Source organism: Haplochromis burtoni, unplaced genomic scaffold (assembly GCF_018398535.1).
Source record: "Haplochromis burtoni strain Fernald_Lab_line unplaced genomic scaffold, NCSU_Asbu1 Contig_476, whole genome shotgun sequence".
Classification (NCBI taxonomy): domain Eukaryota; kingdom Metazoa; phylum Chordata; class Actinopteri; order Cichliformes; family Cichlidae; genus Haplochromis; species Haplochromis burtoni.
Genome location: NW_024582837.1, coordinates 96,291 through 122,622, shown reverse-complemented (window position 1 = coordinate 122,622; position 26,332 = coordinate 96,291). Strand labels below are relative to the sequence as shown.

The 26,332-nt window shown below is 42.4% G+C and overlaps 2 protein-coding genes across 4 annotated transcripts; one reads left to right on the top strand and one right to left on the bottom strand.

The window, feature by feature from the left end:
• Positions 1–337: 337 nt before the first annotated feature.
• zbtb8b (zinc finger and BTB domain containing 8B) lies at positions 338–7,002 on the bottom strand. 2 transcript variants are annotated; one of them, XM_005946592.3, is made up of 5 exons: positions 6,829–6,946; positions 4,102–4,156; positions 2,893–3,808; positions 2,590–2,768; positions 338–1,265 (listed from the first exon to the last, which is right to left on the bottom strand). In XM_005946592.3, the coding sequence occupies exons 3-5, from the start codon at positions 3,683–3,685 to the stop codon at positions 951–953; spliced, it is 1,287 nt and encodes a 428-aa protein (XP_005946654.1). In that variant the 5' UTR covers positions 3,686–3,808; positions 4,102–4,156; positions 6,829–6,946; the 3' UTR covers positions 338–950. The 2 variants fall into 2 exon arrangements, with proteins under 2 accessions (XP_005946654.1, XP_042069675.1); XM_042213741.1 differs by lacking the exon at positions 4,102–4,156 and having other exon boundaries at positions 6,829–7,002.
• Positions 6,982–26,173, top strand: heyl (hes related family bHLH transcription factor with YRPW motif like). 2 transcript variants are annotated; one of them, XM_014341451.2, is made up of 6 exons: positions 6,983–7,055; positions 18,544–18,949; positions 21,063–21,129; positions 21,219–21,302; positions 21,422–21,503; positions 21,676–26,173. In XM_014341451.2, exons 2-6 carry the CDS (start codon positions 18,870–18,872, stop codon positions 22,356–22,358), a joined length of 996 nt encoding a protein of 331 aa, XP_014196937.1. In that variant the 5' UTR covers positions 6,983–7,055; positions 18,544–18,869; the 3' UTR covers positions 22,359–26,173. The 2 variants fall into 2 exon arrangements, with proteins under 2 accessions (XP_005946649.1, XP_014196937.1); XM_005946587.3 differs by lacking the exon at positions 18,544–18,949 and having other exon boundaries at positions 6,982–7,055.
• Positions 26,174–26,332: the final 159 nt, after the last annotated feature.

The following is a 26,332-nucleotide window of genomic DNA, read 5'->3' as shown; positions in this document are numbered from 1 at the left end:
AGGTACTATCCAGATCCAAGTAAGCTCACTGCAGAATGTTCTCTCTCTCTCTGTTACACACACACCTGTTTGCACTCCTCTGGATCACTAAATAAATGACTATTCTGCAAAGGACAAATGCAGCTGCTAATTTAATGCAGAAACGCGAGAAAACAGTTGCTGGCACGGATTTGTACTGAATAACCACTAGAGTGCGCCGCAGGCTAGTTTTGTATATGATCCAAAACTACATCAAGTACAAAGTTTACTTATACTTCAATAATAAAGAAGAAGTGACTCCGGGACTATTGAAAGAAAAAGATTAAAACAAAGAATGACAAAGCAATGACACAATGTCCACAGTTTGAGAACACATTTATTGCAGTGATAACTCCAGTAGCCCCTCTACATCAACAAGACTGTTTTTATACACAAAGTGTAATTTTCTGGACAAAGCAAAACATTTGAGAAGACGCTTTGTCTGTCCTCTGTATATTCAGAAATCCAGCTGGACGGGTGCATTCTTCTTACATACAAGACACACAGTCAGACACACACACACACATACACATTTGGTTTTATCAGTTGTGCAAATATAGGAAAGGAAAGACTACAGTAATAATTAAAAGAAAGAAAAACACATACACACGCATACACAATCAATGAACCTAGTTCCAGTCAAGCAAGTCACTGGAGTAAAATATCTGAAAAACTCAAAGATTTAAAATACAAATTAGTTAATAAATAAATCATCTTACAGTAAATAATACTAACTAGAGATCACCCTGATGGGAATCGCACCAGCCATGACTAAAGATCTGTGACGCCATCCTGCACAAATGTGATGAAATCTGACAAACATACAGCCAAACTACAACCCCAACGTGTCCAGGACTACATTTTGGCATGACACACTAGCTCAGACAGCAAGTTCAGAGAAAGACTTTCTTCCTGGGTATAACTGACTGAATTCACAACGCGTGAACTACATCACTGCAGACAGCCAGCTGTCTTTCAAGCATCTGTTTCTCCACTAAGTCTTCCACTCTGCCGACCTCCACCTCGTCCACCTCATCTATAAAGCTGGACCAATCCGTACTGCCGTCTGCTCGTTCCACAGGCTCTGACTGGCTGGAAGGGTGAACAGGGGCTGTTTCATCATGAGTGGTGGTCACACAGTTGCAGCTATCACAGATGCCGAAGCGTCTGAGTCCGGGTGAAACGCTAGAACCAGTGAAGTTTCGTCTGCAGCTCTTGCATGACACTGGCCAGTAGTGTCTGTGGACCTGTGGATGATCAAGACATGGAGGATGTGAATTCATCTGTTTGGACAATACCAACTTTTCCATCAGTGTAGATGAGAATAACAGCACAATATATATATATATATTTTTAAATCCCAGCAGTGGATAGTGCTAAACCTCAGACTACTAGCAGATGCACAATTTGAAACTCTACTCCACTATGACGCTTCATTCTCAAGTTATCACATTCACAAACTTGGGTGTCCACTCCAGCCACCTGCCTGCCCGGCAGGGTAAGATCAGCTTTTTATGGCTGAGGGGTAAAAAAAATAAATAAAAAAATACTGCACTAATGAAACTTACGTCACACAACGGTGAACAGTGAATGCAATTTCAGTTTTCACTGAATTTCTTTAAGTCACTTAATGAAATTTACTTCAAAATGTCATACTTGCACCTAATATTAAAACAATGTTTAGCATCAAATGTCCTTAAAGTACCTAAAGAAAAAAAATACTCATTATGAATCTGATACATGAACATAATCTTTTACAGTATCACTTTAATGTCGCAGTTGGAGACTATTTTTAATATTCATGTGACTTTAAAATATTACACTGCACAATGTATTAGTGTGGAATCGTGGCTCAAGAGTTAGGAGTTCGCCTTGTAATCGGAAGGTTGCCGGTTCGAGCCCCGGCTTGGACAGTCTCGGTCGTTGTGTCCTTGGGCAAGACACTTCACCCGTTGCCTACTGGTGGTGGTCAGAGGGCCCGGTGGCGCCAGTGTCCGGCAGCCTCGCCTCTGTCAGTGCGCCCCAGGGTGGCTGTGGCTACAATGTAGCTTGCCATCACCAGTGTGTGAATGGGTGGATGACTGAATATGTAAAGCGCTTTGGGGTCCTTAGGGACTAGTAAAGCGCTATATAAATACAGGCCATTTACCATTTTAAAGTAGAAAAGCTTTAAAATGAGTACTATGGAGCACAATGTAAAATATTTCCATCCATAATACGGTGCATTGTAAGTTGGAAGCAGCATGACACAGATACTTTAATGAAGTCTTAGCATACAGAAGCTGTATTCTAGTATTGTATCAGGTCTCTGTCATTGAGACTCCTGTAGTAATTACTGACACATGACCAGTGTTGCTGTAATTGTTCAGTGCAAGAGGCCACAGGAATGCAACAAAAACTGAGATGTGTCTCTTCTCAGATAATATAAATGTTGTGTACAGATACACTTAATAAAAGAAAATCTAACCTGTTCATGCTAATAGTTTGGGTTATTCGAAAATTTATGAACTAAACTTGCATAAGGTTAACTCAGAATGAAGTCGACCTGCTTGCAGTGCATGAAATTCTTACACTAAGGGCGTGGCTGCGTAGGTGCTCCTGTCGTGTGAACCTCTTGCCACACATGGGGCAGGGGAATGGCCTCTCTCCTGTGTGGCAACGGATGTGCCTCTTCATGATCCCCTTCTGCTTGGCAGTGTATGGGCAGAAGGGGCACTTGTGGAGTTTCACTGGCACTACTAAGCCATCACCTGAAGGAGGAAAAACACAGCAACAATTCAAACCTACCCCTATCTATTCCGGTTGACAATTTACTAACATTGCTATATAGCTTTTTAATCGATTAAATGTCCTTGTATTTATTCTGCTAATTACCTGTGTCCTCTCCAAGCCAATCAGACTGGATCTCCATAATTGATGATCCTACAAATCCCAGACCTTCGTCCATTCTGCTTCCTCCAGTGTTGCTACCCAGCCCTTGGGTGAAGCGCTGCCCTACTCTGTCCCCCAAAGAGTTGGGACCTTCACCTCTGGCCAGCGCCTCCATCAGCTGCCTAGCATTAAAGGATGAGCTGTATCCCAAGGGGGAGCGTTCGTTAGATGGAGAGGGACTTGGGGGAAGCAGCCTGCTATGATGAGTATTGTGCAGAGGAGGCCCAGGATAGGATGTGATGACTTTGGTGTCTGGTGACTCCATAAGCTCTTCATCAGGGTCATATTCTATCTTAGGGTTCACCAACTCTGGAGTCAGAGCAGAAGATGAGGATGATGAGAGATTAGTCTGATCCATATGTCCCTTCTGCCCTTCACTCCCAGGTGCAAACTCTTCCCGAGAGGGATAGGAGGTGTCCATATCCCTGGTAGCGCCTGGAGTGGTGGTGACAACAATGGACAAAGGTGTTCTACCTGATGTAACAGACTCCTGACCTAAACCTGACCCTCTATCCGCCTCTGAGACCTGTGAATGAGGCTCTGCAACCCCAGCACCACTGGAAATTGTTGCAGAAGGAGTGCCACTGTCTGCAGGACCCATTCCTCCATCCTCTGTCTGATTCTCTTTCTCCGTGTTTCTCTCCTTCTCCTTGCTGCAGATTTCCAAAGACGACCGGATGTACTCTTTGCAGAAGTTCACCAGATCCGTCATCTGCAGGTAGCTGGCTGCTGACATCACCTCGATGACATTGCTCCTGTTCAGAGCCAGGCGTCCAGAGTAGAGGAAGTCCAGAATAACAGAGAAGGCGTCAGCTGTCACAATGTCCAACGACGCTGTGCTGTAGCGCTGTCCGCTGTCCTGAAAAGAGATGTTTTCAAAAGATAGACAATGTTGAGCCAAATGTATCGGAAAACAAATGCTGGAACAGAAGATATTTAGAAAGTGGAACAGGGCTCCAGAGAAATACCGGTACATTTCAAATCATAGATTTTACAAAACAGCTGAAGGTTTTCAAGATCTCCATTTTCCTGACTTCAAAAATGCTGTTACGCTACTTTCTAGGTCATAGAGCTACTCCCATATTACCCAACCAATGTCTCTTCACCGGCCCTCAGTAATGTTAAGTATCCAGTTAAAATTCTCATCCTTACCTATACAGCATTCACAGTCAGGCTCCCTTGTGGCCGACCTTCTTCATGTCATTCCCTTCAGTCAAAACAATTTAAAATTAATGTTTTTTGGGAGGTTTTCCCCCCACATCCACCGAAGGACACACTGTGACAGAGTACTTGAGGCTGTGACCTGACCTGTGTAACTCTGCCTGTATGCTGGGTGAGTTGTCATTTTTGTGGACTCTTAAAAATCTGTTTACGTGCGGATATTAGTAATATATTTATATCAGTTCTTCTTTTGTAAAATGCATAATTTGTCTTAATTTTTGTACTGCTTTTAACACAGATTTTTCTATTTGTAGCACTTAATGCATTATTTCTGTTGTTTAAATATGACCTACTTCATTTTGGAATTTTTACATTGCTTATGTTTGTTTTCTGTGAAGCACTCTCTGCCTCTTGTTTGAGAAAAGAACAATATAAAAAAATACTGCTTGTCTGCAGTTTTTAGTTGTGACCTTGGCAAAACACAGTGCTGTGGAAAAAGTATTTGCCCCCTTCCCAATTTCAAATCTCAATTAGATAAAAAGAGAGTAAATGCAAAATTGAGGTTTTTTTTAATTATGATTTAATTTATATAAAAAGGAAACAAAAGTCTTCCAAACTTTTCTGCGGGAATTTTAGCCCCCAGAATTGTTTTAATTCAGCCACATTGGAAGGTTTTCAAACCTGAACCACCTGGTGAAGGTCATGCCCTAGTGCCTCAATTGGATCCAGACTTTGGCTAGGCCACTCCAAAACCTTAAGTTGTTCATTTATTTTATTTATTTATTTGTGAGCCAGTCAGGTTTGTTTTTGATCATTGTCCTGTGGCATAACTCAAAAGTGCTTGAGCTTTAGGCCATGAATTGATTGCTTCATGATTTTCTGATAGGGAGCAGGTGCCAGCTGACTGTTCCATAAACTGCAGCAAGTCATCCAAACATTCAAGCAGCAAAGTAGCAAAGCCCTAGACCATCAAAACACCAACATCTATGACTATTGGTATGATGATCTTTTCATGAAATATTGTGTTTTAGTTTTATGCTAGATTTAACACAATTCAAACATTCCAAAAAAGTTTATGTTTTTATCCCGTCCACAAACTATTTTCTTAAAAGTCATCACAATGTTTTTTTTGGAAAATGTGAGACAAAACTGTGTTATTTTCGGTCAGCAATAGTTTTTTTCCTTGGAACACTCCCATGGATGGATAATGGCACTCACTGTGGTTCGTTGCGAGTCCCAAAGTCTTAGAAATGGCATCTGCTCTTGAGTTTCTCTAGATGATGTGTTGCTTTTTGAGAACTTTTAGCCTACTTCATTTTGTCAGACATCTTCTCTTTAAGTAATTTTTCAACTGAACAGGTCTGGCAGTAATCAGGCCTGGGTGTGAGCTTAATTTAACAAGTGGGGGCAATTACTTTTGTTTTTTTTAAACACAGGGCCAGGTAGAATAGATATAAAAAGTGTAGACACCCCTGTTGAAATGCCAGGTTTTCTATGATGTTAAAAAGAATTACTACAATACATCATTTTAAAATGTTCCCACCTTTAATGTTACCTAAACCTGTACAATTTAATTGAAAAAACAAATCTGAAAAATATTAAAAGTTAAAAACACATAATAAGCTGGTTGTATAAGTGAGCACACCCTTAAATCACTACTTTGGTGAAGCAAATTTTGATTCAATCACAGCATTTAGTCTTCTACACACCTACTATCAATAAAAGAGACTCCTCTCCACTGCTGGAGGTTTCTTCCTGCTCATAGGGGATCATAAGATTGTTGGGGTTTTCTCTGTGTTGTTATTGTAGGGTCTACCTCACAATATAAAGCGCCTTGAGGTGACTGTTGTTGTGATTTGGCACTGTATAAATAAAACTGAATTGAACTGATTAAGCCCAAGTAAAGTTAAGCTGTCCTAGTAGGAGTTTCCTGGTGGCATGGTGGTGGCAGTAACATGCTTTGGGGTTGCAGCTGGAACTGGGGCTTTAGTCAAGAAGAAGGGCCCCAAATCTTCAGGCATCCACTAGAAAGCTGAAGATAAAGGGGAATTTCACCTTTCAACATAACAATGATCCCAAGCCAATTCAAATGAACAAAAGAATGACCTCACCTGAAGAAAATTAAAGTCTGTAATGGCCCAGCCAGACATAAATCCAATGGAAAAATCTGTGGTGTGATCTGAAGAGGGCTGTTCACAAGAGATACCCTAGCAATCTGACATATTTGAGTACTTTTAAAAAGAAAGGTGGGCAAATATTGCGAAGTCAAGATGTGCCATGCTAATAGTCTCCTACCCAAGGAGCCTGACTGCGTTCTTTAAAAAGTGCTTTGCCTAATTATTACTGTAGGGGTGTGCCCACTTATGCAAAAAGATTTTTGTACATTTTTTTAATCATTATTATTTATATTTTCCTCCAAGATTTTTTTTTTTGCTTTTCAGTTGAATTATGCAAGTTTAGGGAAAAGTGTAAGTCATTTATATCCACTGCAGGTTTGGAAAGCCTTTTCCCCCTTTCGACAAGCGGTATGTGAAAGAACACAACACACTAGACCTTGAAACTAACGATGAAACTGACTGTAATATATGCCAGTCCGATAATAAATACATTATTCTTGACCAAATTGTTGCATTTACGTCCAAGAAGCCACCTTAGTTTAGTCAGCTCTCCTTAACAAACACTCAGAGAAAACAATGGAATCCGTGCTTATGTCCTTACCTGTAGATAGTGAACGAGAAGAGCTCGAAAATAACCGCTTCCTGCAAACAAGACATTCCGATGCGCCTTGAAGACACGGCCTTCAACAAGGATGCTGCAGTCACAGAAGAAGTCACGCTTCCGTTGCTCATTGAGCTCGAACAGTAGTTTGGACAGATAGCAAGGCACTTCCATGGCTGAACTCCTGGCGGCTCTGCCAGGATGAGGGAACAGACGGGTAAACGGAGGTAAACAAGCACTTGTGATCATTAACTGTTGGAGGTGTGTTATTTACAATCGTATTACCACTTAATAGTCAACTCCGACAGAGTTGTATTACAAGCTTGACTTATACATCGTTTAAAATCTCAAGGTAAACAAACGTTAATGATTATAGACTTTAGTCCTAACGGTGAACAGTTAACTCAGCTAACACACACTGGGTCTGACAAACTGTAGCCACTGACGCTTGACACTTTAAAAACACAACAAGGATAACGGCGTTTAAACACGCAAACATTAACTCAGACACACCTGAACTAACAAAAGTGGAATCACTTTTCTCTGCTTGCTTGCTAGCTAGTGTGTGTTGCTAACGCTGGGTAGCTAGTAGGCAGTACTTTTCCTAAAATAGCCGACTGACGAGACCAGCTGCTTTTTACAAAACCTGTGAAAAAACTGAAATAAAAAGGCGTGAAATACCGACTCACTTGTTTAATTACGCTGACCGTAACAACTCTTTTACAGTAGCACCGCTAGAAGCGAGGCTCTTTTGTCCCATATCCACGTTAGCCAACAACTTCCGCTTTCGGCCAAAGAAAAAAAAAAAACAGTGACGTTTTTGTTTATCTGTCCAATCAGTGGCCAGTTCTGCGTCTGCTGTACTATTTTTCCAGGAGGAAGTTATGGTCAGATTGACAGATTTACATCTTGTTCTGTACACGTGCCTCTGACTTCTTTGTGTAAAGGAATAAAACAACATGACTTGCAAAAATACCAGGAATATGTTAAGTAGTGAGATCACCAACTATGGCAAGTTTGACCCCAAGAAAAGGGATTTCTGTCTTCCATGTGCTCTTAATTCAGGATGCATATTTTACTTTATAGTAAATGATGATGCCATGCTTTTAACTATTAGAAAACGGATTTGTTAAGCTTCTGGACAAATACAGAAATAATCTAAAACGTTTTCGTAACACTGTCTGCACTGAACTTTTTTTTCCTTACTATATGGCAGTATTCATTAAAAACCAAACCAGCTGATTAATGCTTACAATTCAATTCTAGATGTCTCCAGGAGAGACTGTATATCAAAGATGGATGTGACCATCATGAGCACACCGTTAGTGTCTGGATTCGGCATTTTGAAGTCTCAGTATATTTTGGCCACAGCTGGCTAAAATAGCTAAATGATCAGCTCACCATCAGGTTTGGCTAGAAAACTGCACTCACAGATGGGTGCAAGTAAGGTCCAGCTAACTGATTTGAGTTAGAAGTCAGCTTTTGGCTACAGCTGCCTGCCAGTCAAAGTGGCCACACCCCTGACTTTAAGTTTTAACATAATCCATTGGAGAGCCGTTTAACGAATTCATCCAGCACACAGCTGTTACAAAGCAGGAAACTATCCATAAAGAGCAAAACCGTTTTTTGTGATGATGATGATGATGGTAATGATGTTTTGGAGGAAGAACCTCCAAGTGTCACCCTCCATCTCTTACCAAGTCCAGCATGCCGCTGTACAACCACAGGCGGCTCGCGCCTGCCCACATTGTCTGCTCAAGAATACTTGTTTATTTGCCTCCCATTTCAGAGAGAAAATAGATCCTTTTTTTTATTTTATTTTCAGACATAGCAAGAGTAAACAAGTAGTTCCTTTAGCGCTGCACCACACCCTCTCAGCACAATCCACAGCTCTTAGAAGTGTTTTTTACACTGATGGGTGCCGACTGGGCAACTTATTTGTTTCAGATATTTTCCCATGGCAAACAGAGTGAATACAAAGGCTTCGTGGTGGCCTGTGGAAACCACAGGGTAGGCGTACATGAGCCTAAGCACTCACCCCTTTTCTTTTTTTTTGAAAATGAAATTTATAGCACCTCATAAAAACTCTATTCATGCTTATAAGCACTAAATATAAACCAGTATAAAGCAGAAGGCTTTCACTCAGCTCTTGTAAACTTGACCTGATGGAGCGTTGTGTCCGGCTGCAGGCAAGTCCAGCTGCCAGTTGACCCGACAGGCACAGCCCTAACACGAGTCCATCCCAAAACAAAGCTAAAATGGGCCGAACACTGATGTTGCTCTGCTTATTGACCTTCTTCTGGTTGTGACTCAGGGAAACACAAGGCCTTTGTTTTTGTCATTTGTTGACTTCAGGGCAGGAAACTCCCTCTCTGCAGATCGTAGCCAAGCAATCACACTGGACTTTCTACAATACTGCCCTATCTGTGTGGCAGTTTAGCGCCGGTTTACACCCAGCAACTTCTTAGGAACAAATAACATTCATGATTCATGATTGGGTTTCTTGCCTGTCCCTGTGATTACAACGTCGTATGATGATTTACTGATTGAAAACCCAGACAAAAAGTAAATAGATGAAGTGATGGCTGTTATGTAAGGTTACATCCAGACTTGGGACCTCACTCATTGTGTGTGTTAGCCACTCTGAGACCCACGGCTGGCACAGAGGGCTCCAGCAGCACCCCTCTGGGTCCCTGTGGTCTGCGCCTCAGCACATAACAGCCACTTAGGCCGGCATTTTCCCAGGCTGAGACAACACACCATGGTGGCAGCGTGAGCCACAGAGAGGGCCTGATTAAAGAGTAGGGACAATGGAGGGAGAGAGAGACAGGGACCGTGGTGGCATTTTCCATCTCTGCCGCTGTCTCCTGGGGGGACCAAGTATGTGCCGTGAAACGTTTGAATTATCCCAGAATCTCTGGAATTCAGACTGAGGCACCACGGAGAGGACCCTCGACCGGGGATCAAAGAGCTTTGAGAGGAGTGCGGTGGACTCGTGGTGAAGTCGAGTGCATAGCGGAGTATGAATGTGTGTGTGCACGCGTGCTTGTGTGTTTCAGGAAACTAACTTGAAAAAGATTAGGAAAATGTTTGAATTTGAATCCCATGTTCTTTTATGGCTTCATGTATAAAGAAAAAAAAACATGTTTGACTTCTGAGTGATCACTGAGCAATGAAATGCAGGCATGTGGTGTGTGTTTCATCCCTTATGAGATCAGATAATGCAATCATAGCCAATCATTCGAAGTCTAATAGAGTGGGCGCCCCTCTTAGTCTGTGGTAGCAGTAAAGGAGGAAGAGAAAAGCGAGAGGGGGAAACCTCGTCCCTTTCTTTCTATCTCTCTCTGTAATTATCACTTAATGTTCTTTGGTAATCTGGAGACGTCTGTCTCTTTGCTTTGTCCTTTCTTCCCTCGCTGGAGAGGAAATGTATAAGTCTGAAATAAATCTGCTAGCCTTTTTATTATTGTATATTTAGCACCAGAACAGAGTAGTAAATGGAGCCAGCCCAGACCACAAGCTTCCGGTATCGCAGGGCCGCAGCGCTGGCTGTCTTTGCCACAGCCAAGTCCAGAGATCAAAGCCTTCTGCATCATATACAGCTAGCAAGGCGCTCTCAAGCAATGACCTCAAGCAAGTTTTCATGTCTGAGATAGACAGTGTTTGTTTGTGCCCAAGATACACGTGGAGTGTATAGAGTGAGTCTACTGTACAAGTATGCCTTTCAACATTTGTATGAGCATCTGTTACGGGCAGTTTTATGAATGTGTGCCTGTCCTTTGAATCCATATGTCTGTGTGGATGAGGAATTGTCTTGTGTTTGTTTGATTTCAATACACATTTGCATATATTTACATACATATACACATCAAATACATATATACATATATATAATACATACATTATATATATATGTATATATATATATCTATATATATTATATATATATATATCATATAATATATATATATATATATATATTAGGGGTGCAAGATACTCGTATCGATATTGAACCGTTCGATACAGTGCTTTCGGTTCGGTACGCATATGTATCGAACAATACAAAATTTTTAATTTATTTTATCAACTTTCCTTCTGACGATGCTGTCTGTGTTGAGCGCTCAGTGGATCTGCGCTCGACAGTGCAGCCTAGGCGGAGTAGTCGAACGCAGATTCACTGAGCGCAGGGCAAGCTAGCAAGACAGAAGCTAAGCTCGTTGCAACATGGCAAATTGAACCTCCCCCACCCTCATTCAGATCTGGCTTTGGAACTATTTTGGTCTTCATGTGAAGATGACCCTGAAGGTAAGCCGTCATGGACAAAAGTAAAACAGTGTGGATGTGCCAGCAATGCTCAATTACATGTGTGGGAACTACTGCGTTAGCGCAGTTTGCTCATTAACGTGTTGACCGTCCAGCCCCACGCACGGGGCGATCCAGCGGTAGCTCGTTAACGGAGATTTGCCGTGTTGTGGCGTTAACGTCATTTCACGAGATTAACGCTGACAGCACTAGTGGGAACACAACGAATATGACTGCACATTTACTCCGACATCATCCTAGTGCAAAGACAAGTGGAAGCAGACAAAAACAACAAGCACGCATGCTACAAACTTTACCCGAGTCATTTAGACAGCCGTTAGCACAGGATTCTCCTTATGGGGACCTGATATGTTTAATATGCTGCTGAGAATATAGCCCAGAAGAAGCGTATAGTATAGCTTTTATTTTGGAAAGAGCCATTTCTCTGTAATAAACTCTCTTTTCCAAAGATGAGTGATTTCTCATCAGATAGATTTATTTTTTTATTACTTTGTTGTTTCAGCAACATTAAATTTAAAAACTGTACTTTTGAGTTAAAATATATATTTATAATTTTAATAAATGACAAATTAAAAAGGCATGAACATTTTTTGTATCGAAAAAATATCGAACCGTGAAATTTGTGTATCGTTGCACCCCAAATATATTATATTATATATATACACACACACACACACACACACACACACACACACACACACACACACACACACACACAGTGTGATTCTATTTTTAAGAGACACGTGAAAAATTTGTACAAAGGAGAAAAAATGTGTTTAAAAAATGCCCGTTTGTAATAGATGAATTTGAAACATGTCTATAAGTGGTGCTTGAGCTGCCAGAAAGGTCAGGTGGTCACAACAGTTTTACTTGTGTTTATTTTTTAAAGTGAGATTATTTTTGTCTAATTTATTAGTTTTATGCAATGATGATTTGGCATCTGGAAAAAAAAGTGCTCAATCAAACCCACTTCAGTGTATCCTGTATTTCAGTTTTCTCAAAAAACAAAAAACAAAACACTACTGTACTGACACCAATAAAACCAACTCCCTCAAGGGGATGAGAATGATGGCTGTTATTGCCCACATCCTTCCTCCATCAGCGTCTTCTCTTCCTTTCGCGCACACTCACCATAATCCCCGTCTAAAAATGACCCAGCAGTGTGTTGGCGGTGAGTTCTTATGCTGGGTTTTCAGGGGTTTACGCTCGCTCTCCTGAGCTGCCATCGGAACAAGGTGTCGGCAGGTCGCCCCCCAGATAAGGCTGTAATCTGAGGTGTAAAGTTAAACGAGGGATTTGGGAAAGTGAGAGGCTGTCAAAGAGCAGCAGCACAGGGGTGTCTAACAGGGACGGGGAAAAGCGTGGCCTGGCTTTGTCTGAGAATCCAGTTTTATTTTCATCTCTGAGTGCAAAGCACAGCTTGGATTAATATACATATATGTAAATTCAATCAATCTCCTCCATAAATCTAAACGATGGGCAGCTTCCAAGTCAAAAGTCAGTAAAACTGAACTGAACTGAAGAAGCTTCTTGGATAAAAGTTTGAAACATCTCCAAGAAACTTAAAGAAGTCCAGTTGCTGTTCTTTCTAAGCTCCTTAGATTACCGTGACCTGGACATGACTGAGAACCTACGCAGATTTAGTCAAACTTGTTTTACAGTGGCTAATATTAGCTGAGTCCTAAACACCCCCCTCTCCACACATACACTCATCAAAATCAGGCACAGTCACATGCATGGCTGAGGGGCACTGCGGATTAGCCTCGAACTCTTTCATTTTTCACTCCCCCCCCCCACACTCCTTTTTTTCTCTCTTCTCCTCCTTTCTCTGTGGCTCGTTAAAGATTGTGTCCTGTGTGTGATGTGGCAGAGGAGAGCAGTCAGAGTGAACTGATTACGGACGAGGGCCAACGCGCCTTTGAGTCATGGCACCGAGCAGCATTCTTCACGTGCTTAAAAATAGTAACAGTCGAGCTTTTTCAGGTTTGTTTTTCCTCACTGGATGACTTTGGGGCATCCTCTGTCAGACTGTAATCATAGCCAGATTCTCTCAACCCCCCCAACCCCCCGCCTTCAATTTTCTTCCACGTCGTTATTGGTGAGCTTGTTTAATCTTATGAAGAAAATTGGCTTAGCGTGGGAAAGGCGAGATTGTTTTGGGGATAGGTTTTCTTGTTTTAGAGTTGTGCACATTTTTTCTTCTTCTTCTTCTTTTTTTCAGTGCAGGAGGAAGAAAAAGTGCCAGCTTGTGCCAAACCCTCACGAAGCACAGATAAAAAGGAGTTGAGTGAGAGGGAGGCCGCAACACCACGACAAAGATATGGGCTGTCTAAGCAAAGAGCTTTACAAATGACGATCTCCAGGGGGAAACAGAGTGGGTGGGGTGGGGACAACATAAGGGAGAAGAGGAGGCGAAGAGGAGAAACAAATGTGGATGAATTGGTGGGAGGGGAAGGAAGATGGGTATGGTTGGTGGGGGTAGGGGGTGGTGCAACACAGTGCAGTGTGGAGGGATGGGGGGTGGTAGATGAGAGGGGAAACATTCCCCTTGCCCACATTAAAGACATAAAAAAGAAAACAAACAGAAAAACATGTCTGACATAAAGAGGCTGGTTTCCGCGGCGACAGCACAATGGCTGCCTGTGGCTCTCGGGGCCCTCGCCGTCCCGTCTGGGGCCCGGCACCAGCGAAAGTCACCGCAGTCACAGGGCCCATCAGCGTGTGTGTGTGCGTGTGTGTGTGAAACATGGTGAATGTCATCACAGGCCCAGTGCTGTGGGAACCGTCATGAAAGGGACCCCACTCGGAAGCCACAAAAGCTCCTTTCTGCTTCTTCTCTTCGGCTTTTAGCCTCTTTATTTATCTTTGCAAAGGGGGAGCCAGATGAGGAGGGAGGACTCTCTCGCCCTCTCCCTGTTCTCTCTCTGTGTCTCTCGCTCTCTGATAGACGGCACGACCCGTAGCCGCAGCCATTTTGCCCTACTGACACCTTAAATCACGGCAGCTACTATTTCAGTCATTCGCTCTGGCTGCGTCTTGCTGCGTTCCTTTGGTAGTTTATTCACAGCTCATCTTAGCTCAATCAGATCATAAAAACACAATGGGTTTCTTTGGAGACACCCTGTGGGCACAAACCTGGCGTTCCCAGGAATGCCTCATATATTCAGGTTATTTGGAGTGAATTGTGAAGACAGCCAGACAGCAAGTGCATCAGGTCCCAGCATTCCTTCTGTGTCTGAAAGGCAGATAAATCCCTCATGGGTCCGGCCCAGAGAGTGCCAAGCCAGTCTGATGCCAGTTCCCATGCCAATCCATTCCTGATCCCTGCGACAGAGCAGCCAGCCACAGTCGGACTATTATAAAGGCCTCATACCAATACGGAATCAACTGATTTTGAGGGCATGTGTCAATAGCGCTTGCATGCAGCAGGGCACCATGCAGGGCCCCTTTGACCACATTTGGCCTTTCACAGACTCACTACAGGGCTTCAAGACAGTGAATAAATATTTAACTTGCTTGATGGTTTGATGGTATATTATCATTTTAAGGACCACCTTCAATTTAAATAACATATTTGCAAACATATTTGTTTTCTTGTTGTTTATTTTCTACTTTCTGAGAATAAGATGTTATATTATAATTATATTGTGAATGTGAAGGTGTCGTTTTTTTAGCTTGTTCTATTTGCAAGATTTACATTTTATTATTAATATTTTAACATAATAACACAGCACTCTTTTGATTTCCATACAGTTAATCAAATTTTCTAGAAAATCTGCATCGTTTCCAAATATTCACTTTTATTAGAAATTTTAAAAATGCATTAAAAAGACCCTCCTTCAGATTTATGATACATAGGATTTTACTTTCATGTCTCTTTTTTCAGCAGGTTTAGCTCCCTTTTTTTGTTTTTAAACTGGTGCATGTACATTACATTTTGACAAAAAAAATTTGTTGGTGTACTGTTAATGAAAGCAAACCATGCAGTGAGACGTATCAGTGATCAGTTATTTAGTTTCACTGAAAAATGCGGAGAAAAAAAGTCACAAACACAATACCCCGCTGAGCTTGTTCCATCTCACAGAGTTTCAAACAATAGCAGCAGTCATGCATCAGAAAGAATAATTGCAGCTGAGTGTTTGTGCCTTATAAATTGTGGGTATGTGCTGTCCACATTCGTGTCAGGGAGTTTCGTGTGTGCGCTAGCTTGTATGAATCAGTGCGTGTCCTCCCGCGCGTATGTGCGTGCGTGTCCTCATGTTCATATTTGAGTTGCGCATGTGTGCGTGTGTATGCAAATTGTAAAAGTATGAGCTTGTTAATTTCAATAAGGGACTTTGCCTTGTTGTGGTTTGGTGGGATGGGAGGGAGAGTACTTGAAGTGGCCGACCAAGATCGCCAGAAATCTCCCAGAATTCCATCCAACCATCCAGTGCCAGCTCTCGTCTCCCTCTTATGTTGGCTTTACCGTTCCTTCCCACACACCCCCACCATGAAACCATTTTCATAATTAATATATCTATTTAATCATTTATCTCCTTAATTACTTTCCATTTCTTTTCCCTTTTTTTCTTTTCTTGTAACTTGCCTCATCTCGGAACAGCTGGGCGGTGTGGCCGGCAAACCAGAGCGATCTCTCTCTCTTGTTTTTAAAGAGACGTGCGATACAAATGGGAAAGTAAACCTTTGAAGAGAAGTAAAGAGTGGGTGATAAAAATAGCAATACGGAACACTGAAGGCTGACTTCATAGATGTCTTTTCATCTTTCTTTCCCCCCAGTTTTCTGATGCTGAAATGAAATCCAGATCTGAATTAGAGAATGATTAGTAATGAAAGGATATGTGAACTGGGTAGTGGGGGTTGTTTGCTGGGAGAGAAAAGGGATTTCTCCACTCTGTTAGTCCTGACTCATATCCACCACACTGCGAGCCCCCTGGTGATGGTCACACTGATTACTCACACTTGGCTATTGCAAACACACTCACTTGCACATGTTTTAAGTTATTCCACTACTTTACACATGCGACATGACAAAAATGATTGTAGGAAAGGCTCAATTGTCGTCACGCTGAGCAAGATGAAGCTGAAAAGAACATAAAGACTACTGGAAATCCATTTAAAAGACGACCAAATTAAAGTTTTAAAAACGACTTCACTTGCCCAACTAGTATACACAAAGACCTCGCACTCATTCATTGTCGCAGCCTATGTTTAAACTAACACACCCTTCCAGTCTGCCAGGCAGGAAGAGACACCCTCAGCTGGGCATTGTGTGCAAGAGGGCATGCCACTTGGCCTCTCTCAGTCTTTCACATACACATATGCACACACTGCTGGGTCACTTAGGCATCGCTCCTAACAACCGGCGCCTGGGTCTCATGTTTCCATGGCAATCTGCACCAGCAATCTTCCCACGGTGGCAGAGGAAACAAGTGCCGCGAGTGAGCTCTGTGTGTGTGAGTGTATAGAGAGTGCTATCTTGTCCGGTGAAGAGCCCAGATGTTCAGACACTCAGTGGGGTGACTTCTCTCCTTGACCCTTCAGTACCTGCCCTCATCTCTGCACACACAGGCTGAATAAAAACGATTTGAATAAGCTGGGTTTATCTGTGCCTCACTTCTTATCTTGAAATACTTGAAGCTGTAATTTCAAAAAGATAGTGACAAATCTACATCTTGACATAGAATGCATATAAAAGATAGATGTATAATTAGTTGGATATTTAAATATATAAATGGTTACATATCCCAATATTTCTGGATAACTGTTTTAAAGCCTGTTTATGCTGTTCGACTGTTGCCAGAACCAATCATATTTAGATGAGAAAGTGGAATGCTGAGTCCTCAGATAGCGCTAGCAGCATCATTTGGCAAGATGGCATGTTTTTAGACCCACACATCTATATGTATAGTTTACATATACTGTATATAAATGATGGGCATAGCCTCTGGGTTCTGCAGTCTCTTTAATGGCCAGCAGGGGCAACTCTTTAAAAAGACTTCCAGTTACTCAATAATAGTTTCCTGGTAATTTTTGGGGTCCATTGCTAGTTTCAAGTCAGTGAAGGAAACATTATGTTTTTGGCATACATTACTGTCTTCATTAGAGTAAAAAAGGAAGATGGTACTCTGACCGTTGATTTCACAGTCAGATCTACCTAGTAACAGGATGGCAATACTAAAAAAAACTCAGCTAATGGGACACTAACTGATAGCTGATATCACAGTGGTTATGTCTATCTTTTTATACAGTCTATGGTGGATTTCCAAATTGAAAAAAAAAATCACTCACTCACTCTCTGAAATTTACAGCTTGTTACCAAAACCCTTTCCCACCAGATCCTTTCTGTAGCCTACTATTGCCTATTTTTATCGTTTCATAGCAATTTTTCATAAACGTCAACTATGAGTGTTAACTGATAGCTGAGCTGTGTGGTCAGTTCTGGCTCCATAAAACAACCACAAAGCAATATGTCCATCTCTTCTACACAGTGATATGCTTTCTTTTAAAGTTTTCTAAAACTTTGTTGACATTATTTGTCGCACTGGAGATTGATGCTTGATAAAAGTGTTATTTTCAAAGGTGAACATAAATTATTGGCATTGCTTGTAAATCCCTGTACTATACTCTTGTAATGATTTAGGTACTTTAAATGTCACCTTTTAAAACAAGAGCAAAAAACAGCCAACACTGTTAGTTAAACTGCCGACACGGCTTAATTATTCCCATAAAATCTTTCTATACAAGTATAAAACTTTTCTATTTGTATCATTTATGGAGCTCGAAGGTCGGCGCTGGCTGCGTTTCATCTCTGCAGGCGTGTTTTCACTCTGTGCCGTTTCTCTCTCACAACACAAAATTGCTCAAGAACTCGAGTCAAAAGTGACTCGTGAGACTGTGCAAGTATCAGATGTTGTGCATCGCCTCTGTATGATGGAGTGCTTTCACAGTTCATAATTCCCACACTCCTCACCTCGCTCTCCCTCCTGTTGCCATTGTTCTATGGAACAGCATAATTAAAGGAGCAGAATGAGAAAGAAAGCAGGACAGAAGGAAGGAAGGAAGGAAAGCAGGATGAAATTGGAGGCTAATTGACAGAGGATGATTGAGCAAAGGGGTGGAAAGATGAGGCCGAGGGGGGTGCGGGAGAGAGGGAAGGAGGGTGAAAAGCCAGAGAAGGGCAGATTAAAGGGAGAGAGGAGGGACACGGAAAGGAGGCGGGGGAGCCAAAACTGGCAACCCTGCCCAAACTGCCAAAGTCCTGTTTTGTCATTGGGTGGCTGTGACAGAGCGAGCGAGCCAAGAGAGAAATAACAGTGAAAGAGAGAGAGAGACTATGATTGGATGCCAGTGATAGAGTACAAGACTAAAGCAGCTTGTGAATTTTCTTAGTTGTCATGGGCCCTTGGGGGTTGATCAAGTGGCACCACTGACTCACAGAGAGAGAGAGAAAAAAAGAAGACGCATGAAGAACCGACGACAGCGAAAACAACAAACACGAGTGACAAGAAGTAACTAAGGACAACAGAGCTCTTATAAGTAACCGTGCAAGAGAAGCAGAGAGTGACGGGCACGCAGGGTGAGTGCTTCATCCAGAGGGAGACTTCCTAAAGAGGCAGAGGCAGGAACCAACGAGATCATCCAGCCAGACCTGTCAGTCTCCTCGTCCTTCTGTCATCAGTCGTCATCGCTCCAGCCAGTGAGGAAGGGGCAGAGAAATGAAGAGACCTCACGATTACAGCTCTCCGGACTCGGACACCGACGAGTTCATTGACGTGGGCCAAGAAGATAGCTACTGGTGAGCCTCCTTCAGTCACACCTGAGATTGTAACACGTTCCCTCCAGTCATGTTTGAAAAGAAAATTACATGGCGCGCGGCTGTATTTAGCAGACAAAGTTAAAGGCAAATTTGCCCCGAGCATGTTTTCCAGTCTGCTGCGCAGTAACGAGTTTAAAAGACTGTGGGAAAAGTTTGAGGTCCCACAAGGTTGTGTTTATAAAGCAATTACAGCAAAATAGAACTTCTTATTATTTACAGATTCCTGCATTCAGGTACAAAGTTTTTTATTTTTATTTATTTTTTAAGTCTTGACACGGTTTAATTTGCATATTATAAATCTTTAAGCAAATTTAAAAACCACGTCAGTGATGTCAGTGTAAAAACTGACGTGTCAACAAAGTTTGAGGCTCAAATCAGCAAATTTCTCTTGTTCAGAAAAGCAGATTTATTATAGATTTATGTTAGATAGATAGGTAAGATATACAGTGTTCACTTTCTGTGTAAAACAGAAGCTTTACAGCAGTTGTTGCACATGTAAGTGTAGGGGTTAGTCGAAAAAGCTGCGTGCATGACCATCCATGTAAAACAAAAAAGGCCTGTCAACGCTGAAGTGTCAACACAGGAGATGAAAACATGAGCAGGAAGTCATTCACTCAGGAATATTCATTTATATATGTATGTATATGTATAAAAAATCAATTGATTTGAACCACAATGAGTGATTATAGTATTATGTCTTAAAATGAAATGTCTGCAGTTGATGTAGAAAATTTCTTCACATGAGAAACACAAGTGAAAGCTCATGAGTTGGTTTTAATAAACAACTCTAAAATAGTTTTAATATTTTACGTCACATTAAATATGAAAAAAGTGCATTTTCCCACATGAGTTTAGTGTTATTATTCCATGCAAACAGTGTGTTATTTAATTAGCAACTTTATGAAAGATCTCCTCGTCTATGTCAGACACACATTTTTGCTGCATTTCCAAGACTGCATTTTCAGGCATAGACAAACTGCTTTTTCACAAACAAATGAGTTTTTCTCAGCTTTTATTATAAAGTTATAATCCCAACACTGAAATCTTGCTTTTGCACTGGAAAAATCCGATAAAAAATGTGAACTACACAGTTAAAACGGCTGGTTAAACGCCAAAATACTTCTGGAAGAGGAAAAAAAATCTTCTAACCTTTGAATGCAAACGCGGCCTGCAGTGCCAAGGTGATTAAGTGCAGTCCACTGCATGTAACTTGTTCCATTGTTGTGGAAAATGCCCGATAAACAGTAAAATTACTCTGAACGCTGCACACTCTATTTTAAAGTCATTAAAGCGTTTTGCTTCTTAGATAAATTTGTCAAATTCCTTGACTTAGCATTAAAAGACATTTGGATTCAAAGCGCCAGTCATTAAAGTGTATTTGTAACAGTATACAAAAACTCATTCCCAGCAGTGCTGCTTACATCACAGGCGCTGAGCGAGCCAGTAACGCTAAAGACGGTTTAGATAAATTAAATTGCCATGTGACATGCAAACAGAAGACAGCGCTGCTTTTTCAAGTCAACCCCATCAAAGATTAACCTAAACAAAAACACACAGCTAAACTGGCAGCCCTCATGTTAAAATCTAATAGAAATAAGTCTCTAGCGGGGCAGTTTGGAGGGAACTGTGAGGCTCGGAGTCTCTTTCAGGCCTGTAAGATGAGAGTTCACAAACAAACACAATCCATATTGGATGACTGTACTCGGAGGAGCTCATGCTCCCATTGCAGCGTGCTGGAGCCCCATGTGAGCGCAAGCATCGCCTCGAGGCTATATAATCATCTTTTCTAAAAGTGCTTTTGCTCAGACGGAAAGGAGAACAGCATGTCATTTCACTGAGACTAATGTCCAGAAATGCATTAAAGTGAAAACAATCTCATCTTCCCTCCTCTCCCGGGCACTGCTCTTCTTTTCTGTGCCCAAAAAACAAATTAGATTGAAGGGAGTTGGTGTGCCATCCTGCCTCTGTGTCATATTAAGGAGGGTAATAATAACAATATGCAGGAAAATCAAATGATTTTTTTTTCTTTCTCCCTCTGTGTCCCTTCTTACTCATCTCGCTCTCTTGCTTCAACGCTATCTTCGCGGTACAGCCCAGTCACTGGGTCCATGTCTCCAGGCAGCGCCTCGCAGATTCTGGCTCGAAAGAAGAGAAGAGGGGTGAGTGGATTAGGTCATTGGATGTTAGTCGGTTCTGTCTCTTTTTCAGTTGAGTCTGCAACTCAGTTTGCTTTTTTTTTCTTATGCAGATCATAGAGAAGAGGCGCAGAGACCGCATCAACCACAGCTTGTCAGAGCTCCGTAGACTGGTGCCCAGCGCTTTTGAAAAACAGGTAAGGAATGAATTTGAGATGATGATATGTTTTTGTCATAGTTAGACAATAAAACTAAAAGACTAAGCAGCTTTCTGTCATCGTGCCACTGATCAGAATGTTGCTAATTTTCACTGCAGGGTTCATCAAAGTTAGAGAAAGCAGAGATTCTACAGATGACAGTGGACCACCTCAAACTGCTGCATGCCATGGGAGGAAAAGGTGACAATTTGGACTCTTGCTTGCTGCCCTATTCGGATTCTCCCAAACAGCCGTTCCACATAAAGCAGTGATTCATAATTATTTATTATCCTCCTCTTTAGAAAAGAGATTTTTACTGCCTCCCCCTGCATTTATTCAGCAAAGACTAAACTGAACTGTTTTTCCACCTCAGGATACTTTGATGCGAGGGCTCTGGCAGTCGACTACAGGACCCTGGGCTTCAGGGAATGCGTTGGAGAGGTGGTACGGTACCTCAGCTCACTTGAGGGGGACTCCCCAGACCCTATAGGAGCTCGTCTGGTCTCCCACCTCTCTCACTGCGCGAGTGAGCTAGACCCTCTTCTCCTGCAGTCACCCCCAACTTCCGCCCTGCCCTTCGCTCCTTGGCCATGGGCATCCTTCCCTCAAATCTCCCCTAACTCCCCAGCCTCCTCCTCCCCTCCTTTCCCCAGTGGGCGAAGGGATCTGGCCCTGCTAGGGAGCTACCCATCGCCCGCCTCCCTACGCCTCACCCCCCTGGCCGGGTGCCAGCAGGGTGCACCACAGCTCCTTGCACCTACAGCTCTTGCCACCGTCCACAGGGTGCCCTCCCTCGCAGCGTCTCCAGTCCTAGCCCCCTCCAGACCGCCACAGCCGTCTCCTCACAGCTCCAGCAGGGCCTCACCTCTACCTCTCTCAACCCCTTCCTCTTCCTCTCCTTCAACCTCCTCCTCTTCCACTTCCTCATCCTCCGCCCCTCCACAAGTCTCTTTCAGGCCCTTTGCACCTATGGGGTCTCCCACAGTCCAGCGCAGGGGCTTGAGCGGATCAGCCAAGGCGGCCCAAGGATGGGGGACTGAGATCGGTGCTTTTTGAGGGTCAGCTCTTTATTTGAGCGGACATGGACCTCCCATGTGCTCTATGTAGCAAATATTGGTTCCTTTGGAGAAAGAAGTATTCAACCTTTGATGATTGTTTCTGCTTCTAAAAAGCCATATCCGGTGATGGGTAAAGTTTCAGACGATCACAATCATATGTTACGGAACAAAGAGGGAATGTGAATGAGTAGCTCTGAATAAAGTCGTATTGTTGATTTTGCTTGACAAATACACACAAAGAAGAGTGTCCACCAGAGCCATAATCACAGTAAAACACTCAACAGAGAGTGCGGTTGAGATTTTACTGATCCCAGAACTGTGATGTTTCTGTTTTTCCAAAACATTTATACTTTTGATCATGCTTTCTGAATGTTTGACAAAATTTCTATAAAGACCAAGTGCCTTTATCTCTTTGCTCAAGTTTTCTGTGTTTTTCTCCGATTATATCAGTAAACGCAAACATGTAACTGCAGATATGCCATCTGCTATCAATACAAATGGGAAAGGAATGGTTTAAAAAAAGAAAAGAAAAAAGACTGCATGTTAGGCGTTTATCCGTATATTAACTATGCCTGCAAACACTGCCTGCATGTTCCCCAGCCATAACCCACTTGGTATCTGAGCTGTTTCCAGTGACGGCTGATGGGAGCTGTGGTCTTGTGGCTGCAGAGGATAAACATGGTGGGAGATGGTGATGTTTTTGGGATGCCGCGGCGAGGCAAACAGGCCCATCACTTTGCCCTCTAATTGGCGGTCCCCTGTAATTAACTTTACCCTCGTATCAGTCTATGTATCTTCCTCTCCTCTGCTGTCTCTCTGCCATTCTTTCTCTCCAATCTTGCGGTACACCAGCGGATATCTTCTCTCCCTGTTTGTCTGCGCCACTGTCTCCTCAACAATGGAGAGACAGAAAAGACGAGGGCGAAAAGGGAGGGATGGAGAGAGAGGAGAGACAGACTGAGAGAGGGGAAAACAAAAGGAAAAGATCTGAAGGGCTGTGGTTGAGTGACTGATTTGGTGTAGACGTTCAATAACAGGGTGGGAGGGAGGCAGGAGACAGGGTTACGGGGACTGCGAGGGTTTAAAAGGACAGGAAAAGAAGCAGTGTGAATCACAGAGAGTGGGCCAACGTGTACGGGGTGCACGAGAAGCACCTGAAAGCTGATGAATGACACTTGCAACAAGCTTGTTTCTCAAAAACATCAGCATAATTGTGCCATGCTTCACCAAAACTGCTCTGCGGGGATGAGAGGGCAGAGAAGAGCCTTGTGTGTGTTTACTGCTGGGGAACGCTTTGATCTACTTCAGGATGCAATGTCTGTGGTCTGTGGTCCAAAAATGTGTGTGTTCCGCAAAGTGCATATTGTTTATTTGAGTGAGTGTGCTTTTGTGGGCTTGAGCCAGTCTCTTGCGCTTTCTTCTATGTGTGTGTGTGTGTGCTTTGTTGAGTGTTTTGTTTATGCAGTGTGCATGGTCGTGTGTGTGTATGTGTTTGTGTAATGTGAGTATTCAGGGCTGGCGTCAGGACTGAACCGCGGTGACGGCGTGGCTCTCGTGCGATGCCGGCCGGCGGTCGGACCGACGGACAGTGTGGTGGTGGAATGTTTGTGGAGGGTGTACGCACACACATACACATAAACACACACAGATACGCACTCAGGCATACAGACAACACACAACACAGACACACATAGGCTGGCTGGCACTATTCTAGCCCCTGCGTGGAGGAGCCAGAGTCACCACCACAGCTTCCAGGAAGGACAACCACAGTCACACTGTGCTGGGTTTCCCACGGGGGAGGGGAGAGAGTGAGGGTGGAGGGATGTGCAAGGAAGGAGGGAAGGAAACTTTGGAGAAAGAAGGAGGAAAATGCTGTGTGTATGTGAGTGTGCATGTAGGGCAACAGGACACGGTGCAAACTCAGTGAAGAAAAGAGGAGGGTTCAGCAAGCAGGAAGGATGGCCGAAACAAATCAGAGAGAGAACAAAGTAAACTCAGCCACATCAATGCATCACAGCTGATTTTTTTTAATTACATGTCTATAGATATAATTTTCCGAGAATAGGAACATGGTTCATTTTTTGTTTGTCTGTGCCATAGACAGGGGAGTAAAAGCCAGTCTTTCTAATGGCCAGCCTGCAGATGACATGCATGCATCACTATTGATTTTTTAAATTTTTATATAATTTTATATATATATATAACTAAATATGTGTGGCTAACATTAGCTTAGGCGACCCCAGCCCATTGTTACTTCTTAAGGATTTTGTGGGGCAGCTGTTGCACTCATTGAAATCAAATAAATCTGATTATCATGAACTCCAAGTGATAAATTCCTCCTGTCTCAACCCACATCTAATTTATCTGGGGTGAATAACTGCCTGTCAGCTAATGACGGACAAATACTATAAACAAAAGGCCCCAGAAACTCAACTTTCAATTTATCTAATGAACAGAAAATGAAAAAGCCATCAGTTCTTTATTTTTGGAAGGAAAATCAAACTGACAAGCGGACCGACTACAAACCAGCTGATAATGTAATAGCCATGTCCATCCTTACTATACAGTTTTTTTCCAGGCTAACCCTAACCCTCAAACCACTGCACCACCGTACTGTTCTCAGGCCCATGTTTTAAAGGTTTAAAGAAGCATTCAGATCCCCAGACGCTGTATAACACTATTACCCAATAGGGTTTACTTATTAGATAATGGTAGTGCCAGCATATAAATCTAACGTAAAAAGATCACTGAAAATTAAAGTGATTAGCACATCCACTGGCAAGTAAATGTCTATACTGAACACAGTATGAGCACCAGTGGTTTATGCAGTTAATTTAGTGACCTCTGCTGTCAAAACTACAAAGGTGCCAAAGCAAAGGAAGAACATGTAGGGACAAAGATTCATTTCCTTCTATCAAAATGTAATAAAACAAATAAACTGCACAATGCAAAAATTGATCATTTATAAACATATAACAACAAACATTTGTAAACAGTTAAAATTCATTAAAACAATGTTCACCCAGAATTGCCACCTTGCACGTATATTCTCTGTTCACGTCACTGTTTGTTCAGGATAGTGGACATTATATTTGTTGCATGAACTTTAAAACCACAATTTTAGCTGATTTTATGTGAACATAGTGCTGTAGCCCCGACAGCAGTTTCCAGTACACCTGTTACTGCAAAGTGGTTGAACTCCTGATGTTTAGAAGAAAGTCCTCCAAATTTAAAACAAGACGGGTACATTTACTAGAACAGAGAGAAATGTGCGTATCTGGGAGTATTTGACTGTTAACACTGTTAACGCTGAGTCCCGTCTGGACTACAAATTTTCTCTTGAGATGTTAGGATGCCAGTAAACATGTTCTTTCTTCGTCCATGGTGTAAAGTATTCACTTGAGGTTACAAACATCTGCCACAAGGTGGAAGCATTGCAAAGAGGAGTGGTTATTCTTTACAAATTTCGCCAACTGCATCTTGGTCTATGGTTTGTGTCATGTTTATTTAAGCTGGAGGTGGGCTTGCTCTGCAATTATCAGGCAATATTTTAAAGAGGCCGGTGTATATGTTTATGTAGCTGTTGGTGTTAGAGAGCATGTGGCTAGAGACTGCCATGTCCTCACATGTGTAGAGATATCCCATTATGATTTGGTGGTCTGGGCTTGGCATTAATTTGCTTTGTTTCTCCTTTGTTTTCTCGTTTCTTTTGTAGCCAGAGCCACTGCCAAATGCCCTGTACATATTTTCCATAGTATGTTTTTGCTTTTTTCTCCTTTCTGAATGTTCTCTGTATGTCATTAAACTGCTGTAAGAACCCCTTTTATTGTGTCTTGTGTGGCAACTAATTACCCGGGCAGAAGTTTTGGGAGCTTGTTGGGGCTGGAGCATGTACATGTGTGTTAATGCAAAACCATAATCCTCCCAGGAGCAGAGATTCCAGCAAATTCGCCCTAAACACAGAACGTGCAA

Bases quoted from the DNA above. Each gene is read 5' to 3' on its own strand.
- zbtb8b (XM_042213741.1), bottom strand. From the start codon at position 7,002: ATGGAAGTGCCTTGCTATCTGTCCAAACTACTGTTCGAGCTCAATGAG. The intron at 3,809-6,828 runs GTAAGGACATAA...ATCTCTTTTCAG, and splicing joins TTCTCGTTCACTATCTACAG to GACAGCGGACAGCGCTACAG. The intron at 1,266-2,589 runs GTAAGAATTTCA...GATCATCCACAG, and splicing joins TACGCAGCCACGCCCTTAGT to GTCCACAGACACTACTGGCC.
- heyl (XM_014341451.2), top strand. From the start codon at position 18,870: ATGAAGAGACCTCACGATTACAGCTCTCCGGACTCGGACACCGACGAG. The intron at 18,950-21,062 runs GTGAGCCTCCTT...TTCGCGGTACAG, and splicing joins GGCCAAGAAGATAGCTACTG to CCCAGTCACTGGGTCCATGT. The intron at 21,130-21,218 runs GTGAGTGGATTA...TTTCTTATGCAG, and splicing joins CTCGAAAGAAGAGAAGAGGG to ATCATAGAGAAGAGGCGCAG.